At 37.2% G+C, this 20,128-nt stretch overlaps 1 protein-coding gene across 2 annotated transcripts in view; it reads left to right on the top strand.

Annotated features, from left to right (window-relative positions):
* The window catches only part of STK3 (serine/threonine kinase 3), a 121,628-nt gene extending 104,831 nt beyond the window's left edge, over positions 1-16,797 (top strand). For both annotated transcript variants that reach the window (XM_088177643.1, XM_014879776.2), the window contains exon 11: positions 15,726-16,797. In XM_088177643.1, coding sequence (XP_088033769.1) covers positions 15,726-15,884 — 159 coding nt within the window. In that variant the 3' untranslated portion in view covers positions 15,885-16,797. The remainder of the gene's footprint in view (positions 1-15,725) is intronic.
* Positions 16,798-20,128: the final 3,331 nt, after the last annotated feature.

The following is a 20,128-nucleotide window of genomic DNA, read 5'->3' as shown; positions in this document are numbered from 1 at the left end:
AAACAAGAGAGATGTAATAATAAAGTGATTTTCCTTGACTGTGGTCTCAATACAAGATAGTAGATAACATCCAAAATGGAGTTTCACTAGAGAGAGGTTTGATTTTTACTTTGTTAATTCTTCAGACAAAGAGCTGTAAATATATTATTTCTTCTGCTCTACACAAAACTTAGCATTTGACTGCTCTGTGTGTTGACTCTAGCTGTGATACAGAGATATCTGTGTACCATTTTTATTTTAGGAGAAATAAATGCATTAAAGATGTTTTGCTCGTAGGTAGGAACGTCATATTATCCAGCCTGTATGACTTCCATGTTAAACAAAATTCAAGCTCCAGGATGTTTTCTCTGAAAGGTCGTTGGAAAGGTGAGGAGCAGAGATGAAATGATATCTCATGTTTACATTCATTATACAGTGCAATAGTGGGTTGACCTACAGGAAAAAAGATCCTACCTTTGAATTCCTTCATAACTCCCTAAGTCAATTGTTAGTTCCTTCTGCTGGAGGGACTTTCAGAAAACCATGTAAAACTGGCAGCAATTTAGCTGTTACTGCATTCAGGTTTTGAGGGCTTTTGACTATTTATATCGTGCAACACTACAGCAGTATTGTTATAAGCAGAAGATTTAAAAAAAAGCCCAAAAAGTAAAACAAGTTTCATAGTCTGTGCTGAATTTTTATCTAATGTGCTTTAGTTTTCTTAGAGGTTTCAGCTAATCTGCATGTAATCTCTGTTGGAGGATGCTGGCACTATGCCATGCAACTACATTTTTCATTTTCCATTATTAACTGCCCTTTTCTGTTTCTCCACCTTTTCATAATTCTGTCCATAAGCTTTTCTGTGCCTAAAATTTTCCTTAAGGCTAGAACTGACACAACTTGTTCTATTCTTATCTGTTTCTATGGCATTTCATCCTTTATTGCTTGGTATTTTCTTACACAATTTTCTATGGTTGTTATGGCAACATTAAATAACAAATCTATTAATTTTGAAATTATAATGCTTTCAAAATGTTGTATGATATTATATTGCTGAGAAAGAGGTGAAATATTTTCAGCATTATTAAGGAAATTAATGTGATTAATTTAATTTACCTTGTAGTTTTGCAATATTCCTGCTTCTAGGCAACTTCTTATGCACTGTGATTCTACTTAGGGAAGTATAAATAGAATACATTTGTTGAAGTAGGAGAAACTGTTAAATTGCTGAAAATACTCTGTTGCTATTATTATTCTAATGGCTAGGATCTGATAGTCGTGACTGGCATTCCAACAAACTCATCAGCAACCAGATTAGTAGGCATTTAGTTCATAATTACTAGGATTCCTTGTGCAATACAGACCATCAAATGACATGAATATGAACTCCTGGAATGGAAGATATTTGGAGATGTTAATGTCAAAAATCAACAGAATAAGATATTTCTCTTAGACTGTATTTAAATCAATAAGAAATACTGATGGAAGAAAGAGGAATGTGGTTTGAGACTGAAATGGGCAAGAATCTAAAACTTCTTCAGATGGAGTATCAAGTCGGAATCAGTAATGAAAATGCAAACAAAGTTACTTCTTTTACAAAATTAACTGATGGACCAGTTCCACAAATTTTTTTTATATGCAACATGGTAATGTTGCTACTTTAAAATACCTCTATCTATGTTTTGGCTTTTAAAATACTGAGAAGTCATTATTTACATTTTGTGTCTTTAAATTGAGCCTTTGGTGAATTTGACATTCACTGTAACAAAATAATTTTTAAAAATTTTCTCTAATATATTTGATTTTACAGCATTGTGAATTCTCATAGTTTTTACAGTATTTGTATTTTCAACTTTGTGCACATAAGGTGTATGTGTGAGATGAAGTTAGGCCTATTATAAAGAAAACCTTACCTTTTCAGTGGTGTCAAAAAACCCAATAAGACACTGCTTTCTTTATTTCTGTAGCATTCTTAAATTAGTAATGCAATTTCTGTGGTGACAGCATGTTGGGACATTGAGACTTGGATTGCACTCTGATTTCAGACTTTAAGAATGCAAGTCTCAAAGACATTAAGCAGAAAAAGTATAGATTTCCATCAGACCTGAGCTGGCATTTTGTTTCTTCAAGGCAAAAACAATTAGTTAGTGGGTCCACTACTCAATATGTGGCGTAGTTCAACAAGGCAGTTTGTATTCACACTGTGGCAGCTTTCCAGAAGATAGTGGCTTCATGCCAAAAGCGACTTCTCTGTCACCAATAGAATCTACCCAGAAAATCCTTTGAGTTCCAAATAAAAAAAACTCTCTTTGGGTGACAAGGGGAGATGATACTAGTACTGGCGATTCTTTAAATAATTACATTTTCAAGGTTCTTAGGATTTTCTGCTGTATGTTAATGCCAGTTTTTTAACTATCTGAGGTCATGTTGTTTTCTGCATGTGATGAGATGCAGAAGTTATCAAGATACTCATGATTCCTCCCCTTCCCATTCCTGCATTCTTCTGTCACATAAGGTGAATTTCTTCTGCATCAATTCCAGAATGTATGCTGTATATTTATATCTTTCTGAGAGTAGGGGTTTTTTGACAGTAAATCCTAGTGCTCATGTCCAGACATATGCAATAGCAAGAAACAACCCATGTGCATTGTTAAATTAATATTTAAAGTCCAGGACAGATACGCAGTCTTTTGACACTAAACCTTTATTTCCTGCATCTGTTTAAGCTCATGCATATCCATCAGATCTGTTGGTGATAAGGGAGTTACTCACCCTCCTTTTCTTCTTACAAACTGAACAATGACAATTAATAAATGACCAGCCCCAGAAATCTGTATATTGTCTCTCTTCAGTGTTGTATCTTTGGATGCAGGATACTATTCAAACTGAGGAATTGATGTTCTGTAGGCAGAAACCCCAGTGATATACTCTAAATAAATTGAGTGCATTTAATAACCTCAGTGTTTGTATTTCCATCTTTACTTTGGAAAGGCATTGCTATGAAGATGGTCAAAGCTACTGAACTGCTTTTGCAAGGCACTGCAATCCGAAATACATTTTGGGGGGATTTTAATCATAATTTTATTTAAAGCTGAGCCTGTGAACTGTATAACAGCTGTCTGCATTAAGCATAGATTTTGTTTGAGTACTAACACCTTGCACTGGAGGAATGCATTTGTCTGGCTCACTTTTTTTTATGCTTTTTATGTGGTCTAGAAATGTGCTGGGTGGGAGTTCACATTATTTCCTGCCCTGATAGTTAAGTTTGGAAATAATATAGGTGATGCCTTTGGTTCTACTTCGGTTTGCAAACTGTAAACACAAAATCAATTCTAAAACCTGGATTGAATTCCCAACAGTTTTTCTTGAGAGGGATCTAGACTAGAAGCTACAGACACTAGAAGATTACCAATGTTCTGCACTTGAACATTACCACTGTTCAAGTGCAGTGTGTGTGACGTTTTTGTTGTTGATATACTATGCAATGGATAAGATTTTATAGTTTTTTTCTTTATGGATTTTTAAGTCTAGAAGGCTGAGCCCTTAATTGAACCCTAGATAAACATTCCAGAGATGGATTGGAAAACCAGCAGAGAGGCCAAAAAGACTGGTTCACATAATGAGGGTTTGCAGAGCTCGTACCATTCCTGAGTTTGAGCTGTCATTGTCGTCATTTACTCCAGAGGTACAGAAGGAGAACAGTGAGCACTCTAAATTTGAATGGGGATTCATGAACAACATTGGCACCGTGCAGTACCTATTAGCATTGAGTCGTGAGTCAAAACTAGATCTGCAGATTATCATCTGGAAAACCTAACCTTTATAATAGTTTATTTAAACTAGTGTTGCTCTGTTCTCTGTAAGAAAGCAAATAAATAAATACTGGGGATGTTCCTAGGTGATAATTCTGTGAAGGTGAGAAAGAACTGTACCAATAGTTGACTTGATTGCACTAATGTTTGAGTCATAGACAAAATGTTTGATAATAAAATATTTCTTTGGCACATGATTTTGGCAGTTCTGGACTCAGTAAGTGAATATGCCGCTGAATCATTGTATCTTAATGAATAAGTGTAGTTTCTAAACCCATATAGAGTGAGCATCACACGTCTCACAACGTAGATTGTGTTTTAGAGACTAGATTTAGATTATGGTTAAGTGTACTGTTCAGTGTCTAGATTACCTGAATTTCTTGTTTATTAAGATGAGTGGTCTATTCTTTTTAATTTAGTGTTGCTCTTAGTTGTCTGTTTGTGAAACTCTTGATTAATGTGTTTTGACATGACAGATTATCAGTGATTATCTTGTTCTATATTTTCAGGCTATTTTTTAGTATATTATTTGCAGTAGAGTGGTCTACTGCCTGTTTGTAAAAGAAGAGATAACTGTGTATTATTTAAAGGCTGCTAGCTGAGTGGTGATTTAATTTAGTCTGGATTAGAAGCAAACCAGTATTTGTCCACTACATTTAGCCCATCAAAAGTAGATTTCATCAGGTTCATTAAATACTATTTGATAGTGTTTATTTATGATGTGTTTTCCAAATGTGGGGCTGGTACATTTTGACAGAAGAAAAACTAAATTCACAGCTGAAATCTGTAGTGATTGATAGGATTTATAGATAGGACTTCAAGAGAAGGCAGCATTTGGAACAGTTAATAAACTGTCATTTTGGTGTTCAAGAGATTTTTAAAAATCTGCTCAATTCTTGAGCACAATAAAAGAGTTTCCTAAACAATTTTTATCAGTTTCCATAATATTAGAACTTTCATCAGCAAATGAAATCTCCAGCCCCTGTGGCTAGTGAGCTGCTGAATGCCATGCAACACTGGAACAGTACCCTTCCCCTTCTAGGGATACCATGGGCCAGGATGCTGCTATTGGGCACCCAGATCTTTTAGGAAAACTGTGAACCATATCAAACTGAATAGTAGTCAAGCAGTTCTGGCAGAGGGAAAGGAATTCCCAGAAGATGTTTGAGGAAGGAATAAAGAAATTTTGAGGAACTGTGGACCAAGATGCATTCTTTAAAAGCCAGCAGTGCTTCTCCTTGATCTTTAAAGTTGTACAAAAAAGAAAACTTGGTGCTGTCTGGCAAAGATACTACAGGCTGGAGGATTGATTCTCCCCGTGCAGTTCCCTGCAGTCAGTCTCTATGTGTAGCATCCATGGGCTGTGTGTTGGTGCTTAAGCAAGCTCGGGTTTGCTTGGCTGTCCTCCTCCCCCAATCCTTCCTGAGGCAGGATTCTCCTCCCTGCTACGATTAACAGCTCAGTTAAATCTTTCTGCTTAGCCCAGTCTTTATTGAGTTGCTGCAAGTTCAGATTCCACAATTTCCGATGTTTTGCAGGCCTCGTTCAACTGATGTCTCAGTTTTCTTAGGAGTTTTTTGCTGCCTTTGCTGTATTTTCTTCCTTCTCTCAGTGATTAATAAACCTTGCATTTGTTGCTCATAAATTGCCCTGAGTTTTTGGACTGTAGGATTTTTTCTGTCTGTCTTATATCAGTAGTGATTGAAACCCATCCTCTCTTGTACGTGACTTCCAGACAGCTTTCTGCATGAAATAAACCCCAGCAAACAGTATGTCTATCATTTTTCCATTTATTAAAGATAACATGTTATTTTCCTAGGTCCTTTCTGAATTGGCTGTTTTAAACTAAACTGAGTTTTCTTCCTTACAGAGAATATAACTAGAGTCAAGGTTTCCCAGCAAATAGGATACAAATTTGTGTGTGCATTTTGGGTTTGAGGGTTGTGTGTCTCTTCCAACAGACTTTTCCCATTAGGAATATTCAGTTTTGTTGGTTTAGTTTTGAGTATCAACCTTTTATGTTTCTCAGAAGATTGGGATTCACTTGTATTATCCCTCAGTAGGACACTAAGTTTTGATGTTTAAAATTCTTTTAGCATCTTGCATTGCTCTTCAGGTTAAATGCTTTTCTCAGTCTGATGGCTATTGCTATGCGTGCTTTGTGTGTCAAAACTCACTATTAATTGAGTTTCCATTTTTATTTCTATTTAAAGAACAGTCTTAAATGGACTATTAAAGAAAAATAGCTTTTAAATATGTAATTATGTATTCAATTAATTTTTAGATTTTAATACAGCTTTTTTTTAACCTCAGGGCTTCTACTTCAAGTTATGTCTTTACTTTTCAATGTCTTTTTGCATTTACAAAATATTTCAGCAAAACTAGGAGCATCTTTCATTTTTAAATTTATCTTTACAGTCTTTCGGTGTCTTAACCAAATGGGGTTTTTCTCATCCCTAAGAGCCTATATATTTTTTTCTTAAAACAGCTGGTATTTATGTGCAGATTAGTAGAATTCTGCAAAAATAAAATACTATTATTTTCTTAATATTTTTTAAATGCTCTTTTCATGGAAGAATCAGATGTCAGGGAGGCAGTGACTTCACTTGCAAAAACTTTTGGATATGGGGTAACATTTGGGTTTATGTAGCTGAATGACAGCTGCAGTAGCTGAAATGTGATACAGTGAATTCAAGGACACTGTAAGATACCTGCTGATAGCTGTATGAAGGATAATTCAGATGCACTTGCCCTGGAGATCTATGATAATAAAGATAAAATGCTGACTTTTTGATGCTACTTACTTGCTAAACTAAGAGCTTTAGATAAAGAATTCCTTTTCCTTTTAAACTTTTATATCTTTGCTTGGTAGGATGTTTGGAGGTTATTTTGTTTGTTTTTTCTTCCCATGCTTTTTTTCCTCCAAATGCAGAAGGGGCTGGGGAGGAAAATCGTGCATATTTTTAGATCAGGTGTAGTAGCTACTTTGCCATCAACACTGTGTGGATATATTTGCAATGAAGTTTAAACAGCATGGTGAGTATCCAGATGGAGTGTTTTTCCTAATCTTTAGTTTATTTACTCTGTTGGGAACTTCTGTAAACATTTATAGTATTCTTCAAGACAAACTGTACAATTAAGCTTGAGATTCCTAATATAGAAAATCAAAGGATATAAAAGGCCACCAAGATTTTCTCTAAGGAATTTCAAACTGAATTTTTGCATGTGATACTCCAAAAGTAATTTTTAAATGTCTGTGATGGATGATGAGATTCTAAAGAGAAGGTGATAGCAAATTAAAGTGTCATGCTTCAGTAGACCTTTGCATGTAGTGTAACAATATACCCTGTGTAAATGACATAAGAAAGAGAGAATGGTAGTTTTTTTTCCTTCTGTACACTTAAATTTAATTTTTTACACTTTTCTATGAGATACTAAGGATTTGATCTCAAAGGTACTTATTAATGGAAGTTCATGAGCTGCAGAGTTTTTGAGATACATTGCTTCAGTTTATTTCCCCATGTTTAGACACTTTCAATGGAGCTTTATTTATTTTAGTGAAAAGTATATGCCTAATAGCTACAAGAACACCAGATGTTATAGTAGGTAAAACCAATGTAAACTATATTTGAAATGCATAGGATGTGATAAAGCATCAATGCACACTGCCTTACTGTTTTGTCAGGAACTGGGTAAAATTGCAACAGGTAAAAGTTGACTTTTTTGCTGATTTTATACTGCTGTTTGTGGTAAACTGTCCTTTTCCTTAGATTTCAGTTCCAGTAACCAGGGTTGTTCGTTAAAGTTTTTGACTAGTAGATTTTTTTCCCTTGAGCTTTTTAGCCTTTTTAATTGCAGGAATATTTAGATTCTAGCTGCCTCCTGATGACTTAGAAATGAAAAGGAAAATAAAAAGACACTTCCCTTCTCTTAAAAGCATCTTATTTTAGGAATCTAATTTTAAGGGTAATTTAATTAAGGTTAATGACTAAGCTCATTATTTTTGAATTTTAGTACTTGCAGTATTTAGTGTGCTCAAAGGGGAGCTCTGGGCACTATTAAAAAATATGCAAATGATAGTATGAATTAATGCTACAGAAAATTTTATGTTTTGTTCTTAGAGGTGATTTATATTGAAATGTCACTTTGTATGAAGATGAGAAAATTCTCCTAGAGCTGAAAAATATTGATGGTACTGACTAAGATTTAGCTTTGTGTTGCTAAAATTTCATTCAGTTTTAATGTTAGAGCAGAGAGAATTCCACTAGTGAAAATAGGGATTAATCATGGAGAATTTATATACAATTTTATCCCTAGAAAAACATTTTAAAAATATATTAACTTGTCCATCTTTAATTTTCTCTTATATGCTTATCTTACACCCCAAGATGCTTAAAATGACTGCAGTCCTATGGAATGAACTTTGGCTTTTGACAGCTGTCAGTCCTTCTCTCTTATAAATTGTTACAGTAAACGAGGTCCTTTTTGTATTTGTGTAACTGTGCATTGTAACAAGCATTCTTGCTCTTAGGACACCCTGAAATAAATGCCCTCACTCCATTCCCCATCCAGGTTTTTCTTGTGACTGCTTTGCTCACTGTAGTGACAGTGGGGTGGGGAGGGCAGCAAGTCAGAGCTCTGCTGTGTGGCCAGTGGGTGCCTGAGACTGCTCGTCCTCACCTGACACTGCTTAGGCAGGGTCAGCAGGATGGGCTGTGTGAGCAAACATGGAGCACTTCTCCTCCTGTTACTGCATGGCAGCAGCTGAACAGACAACAGTAGCTGGGGAGTATTTCCTTGCACACAAGCGTGTGACAACTTGTTCACTAGTGAGAGTCACAGATTTTGGATGTGAATTCATAGTAGAGAAAATTTGGGCAGAAAGGCCCACCTTGTACCTTTTGGATTCTGACTCAAGTCTTACTTTTTATACCATTAAAAAAAAGGCATCTGAAGCCATAAGTGGAGCTCATTCCACTAGAGAAAACTCTACTCAACAGAGGGAAGTGAACATCTGGAGAGAAAAGTTTGTGTTATCTGAGACCACTAACACAAAAGACAATCCAAGATATGCACTGATGAAGTCTTAGAAGGTGCTATGGGCAACCTCCTTTTGCAATTGCCGTTGATGCAGTAATTGTTGTTAGCCATTCTGTTGGTAATTCATACTGTAGGAATTGCTAGCAGATGGGAAAATAAATGACTCAGAATATAGTATTAACAATCCATATTTTTTTAATCAAAGGCCCCTAATAGACATGTTGCATGTAAGATTCATTTAAGCAGTTGCTAGGAAGAATTTGTTTTTTCAAGTAAACATGACAAACTTGATACAGATTACTTTTTGATTGAATATCTATTTTCTTAACAATTTAAACCCTGAAAATACATTTGCTTGTTTTTGTTGCACCAGCTTAATAGCAGTATTTCATAATTTACTTTGATAGAATGGAGGTTTGCAATGGTAACTCAAGCATTATGGAATTAATAATGAAATCTAATTTTATCATTTTGAAAACATAGTTGGCATAGACGTTTTTTTACCTCTCTTGCTGTACAGAATGAATTAAGATTATAGTTCACATCCACCATCCCTTTGGCTTCTGCCCCCTGAAAAGTTTGGATGGCTACAAATATGAGCTGGCCAAATGTGGCTATTGAGTTCCAGATCCCCTCACCTAAATCCATGCAAGCACCACCAACTATCTTAGATATATGTCTCTCCTTCTGGCTCCTGTGCTGGACACATGTGGAATCCAGTAGTCAGGACTGACATTGTACTCCTTGACTTCATGGCTTCTGAGAGTCCATTTTTGATTGTACTTTATCTGCTTCCTTCTGAGCTGATTGCTTGGAACTCAGGTCTGTAGACAGGAATGCACACCTATTTTCCAAGTGCCCCTTTTGGCTGGAATTTTCATCAGTATGGTTTGACAAGGATTGTAAACAAGATATGTAAGATATGTAAGTGTGGACCCTCCTGCAGGCATTAGTATTCACTGCTATTCTTTGGTTTGCTGAAAATAGTGATCCAAATGAACCTAGTCAATATGGGATGCAACAAGTTAAACATTAAGGCAAAAAAAGTAAAACTTGTTGCACTTCCCTTGCAGAAGTTTTGTTCTGGGAGGTGAGTGCATCAGTATGTGAGGGTAGAGTTCCTTGTGGATCACTGTTTGAAGACACGTAAAAAAACTCAATCACCTGAAACCAGTAATGACCAGAGTAAGAATGTTTTTGGCATAGGTGTATTGGTTTTGTGTGGCCAGGTTTTGGTAGTGGGGTGGCTGCTGTGAGAAGCTGCCAGAAGCTTCCTCCATGTCCAGCAGAGCCAGTGCCAGCCAGCTCTGGACTTGCCTCTGGCCAAGGCCAAGCCAGTCAGGAATGGTGATAATGTATTTAAAAAGGAAAAAAATGTATTGCCTGTGGTAACTGGGGCCATAGAAGAGTAGAGTGAGACCTTGTGGGAGCAACAACTCTGCAGACACCAAAGTCATGGGAGAAGAAGTGAGGGAGGAGGTTCCAGCTCCAGGTGCTGGAGCTGAGGTTCCCCTGCGTCCTCTGTTAAGGCGATTGTGCCCCTACAGTTCATGGAGGTAAATGGGGATGCAGAGATCCACCTGCAGCTCATGAAGACCCACACTGGAGCAGGTGAATGCTGGAAAGAGATCTGTGAATCTGTGGGAGGCCCATGCTGGAACAGGTGGTGGTGACCGGAAAGAGGAGCCCATGCTGGAGCAGGTTTCCAGGTAGGACTTGTGATCCTGTGTGTGACCCACGCTGGACAGCCTGTCCTGGAAGGCCTACACCTCGTGGAAGAGTGACCCACATTGCAGCAGTTTGTGCAGACTCATGGATGGACTCACACTGGGGAAGTTTATGAGGGACTGCCTCCCATGGGAGGGACCCCACACTGGAGCAGCAAAAGGACAACTGTCCCTGAGCAGCAGCAGAAACAACATGTGATAAACTGATCAAAACCCCCATTCCCTGTCTCCCTCTGTTGGTGGGGGAAGGAGGTGTAGCTGGGAAGGAGGGAGGGGTGGAGGGAAGGTGTTTTAAATTCATTCTCGTTATCTGCTCTCATTTTGTTATAAGTAAATTTAATTAGTATCCCCAATTCAGTTCTGTTTGCCCCATGATAGAATTTGGTGAGTGATCTCTCCAGAGATCTCAGCTTGTGAATCTTTGTTATATTTTTTCTCTCCTGTCCAGTTGCAGGAGTGATAGAGCAGCTTTGGTGGGTGCCTGGCACCCAGACAGGGTCAGGCTACTACAATAGGAAATACTCTTCTGATTGCATGCTAATTCACACTGTATTCAACAAATCTTGCATGATCATGCTGGATTATTTTAAACCCCTAGGCTGATTAGCAGTGGCTCCTACCACCTTCACACAAGGGCAGTGCGTGCCTGTCTGTGCAGCGCTTGTAACTCTGGCCTGTGCTCTGATGGCAACTGGAACACTTCATGCCTGGAGCTGCCTCAACTTCTGGATTTTTATTGTATCCCGGCGTAATGAGGATAGTCACATTAAAAAAAAAAGCTTGCTAACAGTTCCTTATCTGTTCTGCTCCTTTTTAACATCTACATGTGGCCTTTCCTGGAAAAGCCTCTAACCTATTACAAATAAGTTGAAAAATGAGCAAGGAGGAGTTAAATGATTGGTGTCCCATTTACTAAAAGTTGGAGATAAAGTGTACCAAGTTTCCAGACTTACTGGTCTCCCCAGTGTGTGGCTGAGTTGCCTTTTCCAAAGATTATAACTGAAAATTGTACTTCAGTTAGAAGGTTAGTTATGATTTTATTCTATTTGTACTATCTTAGGTTGGTGCTGCTGAAAGATACTTCTGCCACTGGAACTTTGGGTGGATGGAACTCCTTTCTGAAAGGTTGCCTTCCACTAAGATTTCCCCTTGGATCAGGGAGAGGAGAAGGTGGAGGCAGGAGCTGCTGGCACTCAGCTTGCAGCACTGGGAGCTTGTTCCATAAGGATGACTGTTGTCTGGTCTCTTCATAGGCTTGATTTCCCTTGCTCTAGCAAAGCAGAGCATTTTCAATGAGGCTTCTTTGCGTGCAACTGTCTTGAGAATACATGAGCTTCAAGGAGAAATTATTTAATGTCATCTGACTCTGGCAGTGGTTTGACTTCCTTGTTTGATTTGCTTCCCTTATGCACTGTAGCTCTCTTTAATGATTAGGTCTACAAATACATCTTTAAGAAGAAAAGTTTTGTCTGTACACCTAATCTTTCTTCTGGAAACCTGGGTATGCATACTCACTCTAAAAGGCTGTGTCTGTGTGTGGCATTATAAGTTGGAGTTTGGACTATTGCTTTCCCAAATCCATGTGATTACCTGGTGAAATAAAGGGTCCCAGTGAAGGCAAACCAGAAACTCCATTAAGACCTCTGTCTTGGAAGTGGCCCATCCTGACACTAATTACAGTCTCTTGTGTGGCTGTGGGTGTTTGATCTCTGAAAGGACATGATTCAGTCCATTATGTGGAGTGGCGGAAATGGAATTATCTATTACTGTCACACAAATGCTATCCTGATTACAATTGTAATTGTAATAATTTAATTGTTACAGTTAACAGCTTTTTTAAAGCTACTGAAATAAAGAAAGCCCTTCTGAATTCCTGTAGCTTACGCTACTGAATGCTCCCCTCTCCCTTCCCATTAATCCCAGTAGCTCCCAGTATTACTGTACAAGCTACTTGGTGAATTATTTATGGCAGTTTAAATTGCAAACTGTTTGCAAGTGGAAGTAAATGAATGCTGAACTCTATTGCTTTAATAATTTGAACCAAAATATTTATTCATGCAGGGCAATAAATTACATAGGAGTAATGAAATATCTTGTTTGAGTTATTTCTACACGTCTTATTTGATACATTTTCTGTTGCATTCAGTGTTTGGATTATTGAAGGCTTTTAGGGTTTGTGAGGTAATACCTATAGCACAGCCAGCAGTCAAAGAAGTAGATTTTAAATTTGCCAAGAAGGCATATACATGCACAGGCACACACACACATTTCCCAGATTCAGCTGTGGCTGATTAAGTAGTTTTCTCATCTGATGTCAGATAGGTGAAACCTTCCTAACTGTTCTGTTTTCTGCCACTTCCTTCCTTTAAATGTCCTGAGCATCAGCCATTCATCTAGATGAGTACTGTGGCTATCTGGATCTCCTGGGTGACATGCCTGAGATAATGCTGGAAGATTCTTGATCTCTGGCTTAAAAAATTCATTTTCTTTATATTTTAATATTCATCCCAGCTCTCTGTAATTTTTAAAGAGTAGTTAATTCTCTTTGCTGGCTCTGTTTCTTGATTGAAATTTAAATAAAAACTCACCCACCACGTTCTTCTCTGCTAATTTATGAGAAAATGTTTTTCAAGGCAGAATAATTATGTGATTACATCAGTTGGAGTCTATTATGTGCAGTTTAACCCTGATGTCTATAGTGGTGATTGATTGAGAATAAGTGGCTGTCCAGACTGGCTAAGAGTGGTTAGGGACTTCATGATGGGCAGTTCTCACAAACCACACACACACACAAGATTATTCAGTGTCTACCTTAGGCATTTGCTGGTGTGTGGAGCCCTAAATGCAGTATTCCTGTCACACGTGCTAAACACATTATTCCTGTCACACGTGGGTTTATTGCTCCTCTCGTCTGTGCTGTGTTGGGATCAGTTAAACAGTGGAGTCAGCACTGTCATCTCTTCCCATTATACTTAAAATCTCTGACACTTAACTCCTCTAAGAGAATATCTTCACTGCAAAGTGTGTCATGTGCCAGTTACATATAATAATGGGCTAAAAATTAAATAGAATAGTGCAGGCTTTTAATCTTTTTCTGAAAATAAAAAGATCTTTTTCTGCAAAAGTCTTGGTGACTGAGGAATTTCTGTCCCCTATCCTTTTTTCTGTATGTCAAATAAGAGGAGTACAGTAAAATGGATGATCATTGATGCCTTGGGAGGCAGCTATTTCCTTCCTAAGGAGAAGAAGAGTCTTTAGGAGAGAGGAAAGGAGGGCAAAGTGTCATAAGGAGGGCAACTAAGATGGTGAAGGATCTGGAGGGGAAGCCATATGAAGAACATTTGAAGTCACTTGGTTTTTTCAGCCTGGGGAACACTGAGGGGAGATATCGTTGCCATCTACAACTTCCTTGTGAGGGGAAGAGGAGGAGCAAGCACTGATCTCTTCTTTGTTGTGCCCAGTGACAGGACCTGAGGGAATGGCCTGAAGTTGTGTCAGGGGAGGTTTAAGTTGGATGTTGGATGTTTTTCACCCAGAGAGTGGTTGGGCACTGGAACAGGCTCCCCAGGAAAGTGATCACAGCACCAAGCCTGAAAGAGTTCAAGAACCATTTGAGCAATGTTCCCAGGCATATGATGTGACTCTTGGGGCTATACTGTGCAAGGCCAGGAGCTGGACACTGATGATCCTTGTGGCTCACTTCCAACTTACATATTCTGTGATTCTGTAAGACCGATGTTGCTGAGCACATCTGAAGTCTCATACAGGTCTTGAGATCTTTGGTCCTCAAAGATATTTTGACATCTGAGGTTTAATTCTCTTCTTCATTAGGAATCTTATGGTTAAAATGATGTTGCATGAAAATGTGCATCTTTTCCATATGCTCTACTGTGCATTTCTGATAGGCCCTCTCTATTATGACTTTAAATTACTTGTTTACTTGTGCAGTCATAATGCTGAGGTTTGGACTGTATGTAGCAGTATGTGTTGCTAATTTATATGCCTCAATTGCTGGCAAAAATAAAGATCAAAAGTAGCAGTTAATTCCTCAGGGAAAACAGATCAGATTGTGTTGATGGAAGCCTGCCCTAGATTCATGAATGAAGTATTGACTCATTATTTTTTACCCATGAGTTAGGTAGTGTGCTTGTTTGCAGTGTCAGAGTATTTGCAAACAAAATAAAGATTATCCGTTTCCTAAGAGGAAATTATATATGCTGTTTGAAATTTACTGTTTTTCACACTGGTGAACAATAATGGCACATTGGCAATTCTGACGAGAGAAATGCAGAAAGGCACTAAACTACATCAGGAGAAAATCACATAGGCCAGACGCAGAGCACATTTCAAATGCAGATCATTCTCTGCAGTAGCAGGTGGAGCAGTAATGCCTGACATGCCCCAGGATCTGACAAGACTCCAACCTTTGCTGGCAGCAGCCAGCAAGGCAGTGAAATCATTTACGTGTTATATGATCAGTCACTTTTAATGAGCGAAATGTAATGAACTGTTAAACATTCTGAGAAAATATTTTTGGAAAGAACTTGGTCAAAGGTAACTCCCCATGAATTCAGGAAATTATGTCATGTATTACTTAAAACATTGTTAGCAATTTGTTTTGGGTAGTCCTGATAGCAGTCTGTTGAGGAGGACAGGTGCCTTGTCATTCTTATCAGAAAGAACCTCTAAATATCTGTCAAGGGTATTACTAAAACCCAAGGCATCATTTACAGCAGCAGTCTATTTCTCAGGCTTCTCTAAGAAATTCAATAAGAAATACGTTATTATGCAATATAATTTATAAACATGAGTGTGTATATATATATTTGTATTCTGTGGCATGCTCTTTTCAGCCTAATGAGTTAAACTTCAGTCCTTTATTTATTTGCAATTTATTTGCAAGATTTTCAAAGTTGTTTTTTTGGTTTTTTTGTTACTAAATGTACTATGTGTGCTTGCTTTCATATGCTGTTATTTAATGTGGAGCACACTAAGGCTTTTGGCTATATCAACAGTTATATATATATATATGTATGCATACACTCTAAATGTGTAAAAACCCTACAGCTGTAAATTAAAGGCTTATGAAAAGCAGTGAATTTCATTTTTGTTGAAAACAGTTTCTAATATTTTTTGTGGGATTGTTTTTTGTTTGGTTGTTTTGCAGTTGAAGAATCTGAGTTTAGAAGAATTACAGATGAGATTAAAGGCTTTGGACCCTATGATGGAACGAGAAATTGAGGAGCTTCGTCAGAGGTACACTGCAAAGAGGCAACCTATCCTAGATGCCATGGATGCAAAGAAACGGAGACAGCAAAATTTCTGAGTTTGTTTTGCCTTCAAACATAATACTAGGAGTCAGTGTGGACACTGATAACTTTGTAAATCAGAAGGAATTAGATTATAAAAGTTTTCAGAAATCCAGTCTGTTAAACTTTCCTTCACAAGCAGTGACAATTGCAGCAGTCAAGACCATTCATATGGTGTTCTGCAAAGGCAGCAAAACACTTTACCACTTGTTTGCATTTTCAAATGTTTAATGTAATAGAAGTTTAATCTGTTACTTCCCAGTCTTTTTCAGGTGTGTAGTGGTAACTTGGTGTTGTACATTGGGAATTGGGTTTTGGAGCACCTGGAATGATTTCTTGATTGTGCAACACTACCGAGCCTTATATTGCAATGTATTTTTCTCCCATTTAGTAGCATATTTATTATGTAATCTTTGGTTATCATATTTATTTTATGCCCGTTTTCTGTTGGGAAGTATTAGGATAATATTGTGGAGAGCAGAGTCAAATTAGATAAAATTGCTATTGTAGTATAATGAAAAGCTGCTTACCACTGTATTATCTTTTAAAACTCCAATTTCAACAAATACCCTGATTCGGGACAGCACTTGAATATGTATCCAGCCCATTCGTAGCAGTAAAATTTAGGAATAAAGCGAGTAATAGGCACATGTTTTTCTGCTCTCCTGAATCAGGGACTGTTGTAGTTGAGTAGTACAGTTGTTACACTACAGAGCATTCTTTGAGAGGGTATTTCTGTCATTTGTACGCACACTGAGTCAGCTGTCATTAAACAAGAAAACAAGTGCCTAATCAGTTTTAATTTTTGTTATTCAAGAGAAGCAATACTTACAGTCACTCCTTAAGTGTAAACTTCCAATTGCTATTGCAATTCTGACCAGTATAAACCTCTGTTTTGCACCATAGTTTTATAATGAAGTAACAGCTACACTTTCTGGATATATTTTTTGTTTCATTTGGGGTTTTTTAAATCGCTGTTTTGAGGGGAGAGGGGAATTATTACTACTTTGGGGTTTGTTTGTTTTCACATTATAGCTACAAAGGGATAGTAATTTAAAAACCAAAGAAAATAAATTGAATACTTATATTTAATAAGTATGGAAAAGAAGCAACATTTAATAGTGTTCTGAAGGGTTTGTCCTGCAATTGCTAAACATTCAAAATTCCTATACTCTTCTGTTGGTAGATTTCGGGGACTCAGAAATGCAGGACCAAGCTCTTAATAGCTTTTTACAAGTTCTTGTCTGGTTTATGTTGTGGAGTATCTATTGGTAGAATTTACAACATTGTGAGAAATATTTCAGGCTTAGCAGAAAATGTGATCCACTCTCTGAACAATCTACTGTGTTCTCTATTGAAATCTTTACTATTTTTGCCTTGTATATAACTAACTTCACTCTGATAGTCATACTTCTCTAAACAATACAGCTGAAAAGATCTTTACATTCAGCCTTTAGCTGTTAAACTTTCAATGGTGACTACTGTATGGGCATCTTCTGTAAACGTTTTCTGGAAGTTAGTAATCATCTCATACCTCTTAACATTAATTGTCAATATACGTGGACCATTTAGATGGAGCAGTGCTGATTTTGGAAATGATGCGTTATGTCGCAAAGCTTATGCCAGTGGAAACAAAGATTTCTTACAGGATCAGCATGGTACAGCCATGCTGGTACCAGTACTTGGGTTTGAGCCATACACAGCCATTGCTGTCCTTGTCATTCTCTCTGTGTTTGCATGCACACCACGCTCTGACATGTAAACCCTAGAGGCAAATAAATCTTAATTGTGATTGTTAGAACATCCTTATTCTCAACTCTCTTCATACTTCTTAGAGCAATGACCATTCCTTGTGAAAATGCAAGGACACAGAAGATCCATAAAAATTACTTTAGGCAAGATAAAATGCACCTAGTAGTCCTATGCCTCACATTTATACAATGAAATGATGTAAAGTAAAAAATGATATAAACATATCACTGTGTCATTAGATTATAATTGGTATGCAGGAAAAAAATAACAGTACCAACTTCCGCCTATTACTATGGTTCTTACTTATTTAAAGTCATTTCTACTTCTTGAACTTTCCGTTCTCAAAAACTCAAAGGTATGTGTGCATACATTGATTTGTGTAGATATAAACACATATATATTCGTATCTATATATATATAAGAGAAAATATAAAACAGGTTTAAACCATCAGGAGAGGAACCTAGCTTGCCTTTTCTTGGTGTGCCTTTTAAACAAAGTGTCATTGTCTAGACACTCTTACTGCATCCTCAGCAGCTAAATTTTCCCTTATTCAATCTTAAACTTTTCACATCAAAAATAATACTTTGAGTAATGTGGCTTTACAGTGTAATAAACAATAATATAAAATGATCACAAATTTTGATTTTGTGTATTCTGAAAACTTCAGTAATGTGGTACCCTAAAGATGAACTGTGTATCCTGAGAGACTCCAGTAAAAGGCTATTTTAGACTAGAGCTGTTGCAGTCTGACATCTGAAAGCTATCAGAAGGTAAATGACATCCTTTTTTTCTATCCTGATGTATCTGCATAGAAACCACTCAGACTTCGTGCAAATGCATGCACGCAGAAATGGAATATACATGCATGAGAAAAATCTGAATGCCATGAATAAAACAAATAAAACAAGCTACCTAAAAGGGTGAAAAATAGCATCTGATGTACTGTAAACCGGGTAGGTACAGGATGTTTGTGACCAAAGAATACTTTCATGAATTAATATGAAATTAGTGTGTTGCCATTCTGGTATGGTGCAAACTGCAGTCAGTGTAAGAGCTGCCTTGGGCTTCAGCAGCCAGCATATGGAGCTCTGAATCCTGTGCAAGCATTAACATAGAGAAATAGGTTTTGTACTCAGAGATGGATGCAACTTATTTTTTTCTTTCTTCTGTTTATATAAGTGAATCAAATCATCCATGTTGTTGACTACACATCTCTACTGGAGGATGAGCATCTCTGTAACGGAAAGCTAATAGTACAATTATTAAGATATTTTAAAAGCAAGCCTTGCAGGAAATCTGAAAGAACTACTGACAAGTTAACCTTCAATAAGATTTTAACCAAGCAATTTCTTGTTTGCTTCCAACTTTGTATGTGTAGGTTTAGTAAGTTAAAAAATTTTTGAAAAATCATTGCTTATTACTAAACATTTTTAATAAAAGCTAATTTTTCCTGTATAATTGTTGACTTGTTCATTCTAACTGAAGCAAAATTATCTTAATAGTAACCATTAATGTTCATTTCTGTAGTCATCCCTTATGTTTTGCTTCCTTTCTGTTATACTGTGAGCACAGAACCCACGTCTCTTAAAGTCAGCTCTGGAAAGGATTTTTCCAGATCACAACAGTGCTGCAAGATCTGAGGATCTCATGAAAGTGGATCAGGCCAGAAATACTCAGTATTCTGTGGAGGGTTTAAGTCCCTCTCTCTGTACTCTGATGTTGCTAAAGGCCTAATCCTGAGACAGCTGAGCATCACCCAAATATCTTGGCAGTCCTTTTAGACATCTTTACTTGGAGCTACTAGTGGACATAAGGGGTTTGAGTTGTTCCTTTGTTGTTCTCATCACACTAGAAAACCAATAGGCAATGGATAGACTTAAGTAGAAAATGTGCCTACATTTAATGTCTCAAATATAATTCCATTGCCCATTTCTTTTCTGATTTTTAAAAATGATTTCCTTAATAACTTGCCCACAAATACATTTTAGGAAAAGGAACTCATGACCACTGCTCCTTAGTGAGTCACAGTATGTTTGAAATCACAAAAGTCTACTGCTAATCTGAATTAATCTGACATTTATTGGATATTATAATTATTTACTGTTTATTTGCAGTAAATAATAGCTTGTCTGCATTGCACAGTGTATTCTGATGAGCGTGCACAGTGGCTCCATTCAGTGTGTTGAACTTTGAGATATAAATATGGCTCATGGTGAGTGAATCCCTGCCCAAATACATGGCATAGCCTGACTCACCACAGAAGGGCACTGGTCCTTCCGAGCAGAATGTGCACTGTACAACTTCTGTGAAGCTTGGTGTGTATGTGGCTCTGTCAGTGTGGTATAATGAGGGTTATTTTTTCTTAAGTGTATACCTGGTTATAAAGCTAATCAAAAAGACCTCATGAAGTAAGAAACTCTTCATTTCTTCACATTCTTAAATATGTGAAAATTCTTAAATAAGACTCCAACTTACAGTGGCATTTCTTTCTGTGTTTCCAAAGGCAAT

The sequence above is a fragment of the Sturnus vulgaris genome, chromosome 1 (assembly GCF_052056855.1).
Source record: "Sturnus vulgaris isolate bStuVul1 chromosome 1, bStuVul1.hap1, whole genome shotgun sequence".
NCBI lineage: Eukaryota > Metazoa > Chordata > Aves > Passeriformes > Sturnidae > Sturnus > Sturnus vulgaris.
The sequence above is the reverse complement of the archived record's forward strand: the minus strand, read 5'-3'. Positions and strand labels throughout refer to the sequence as shown.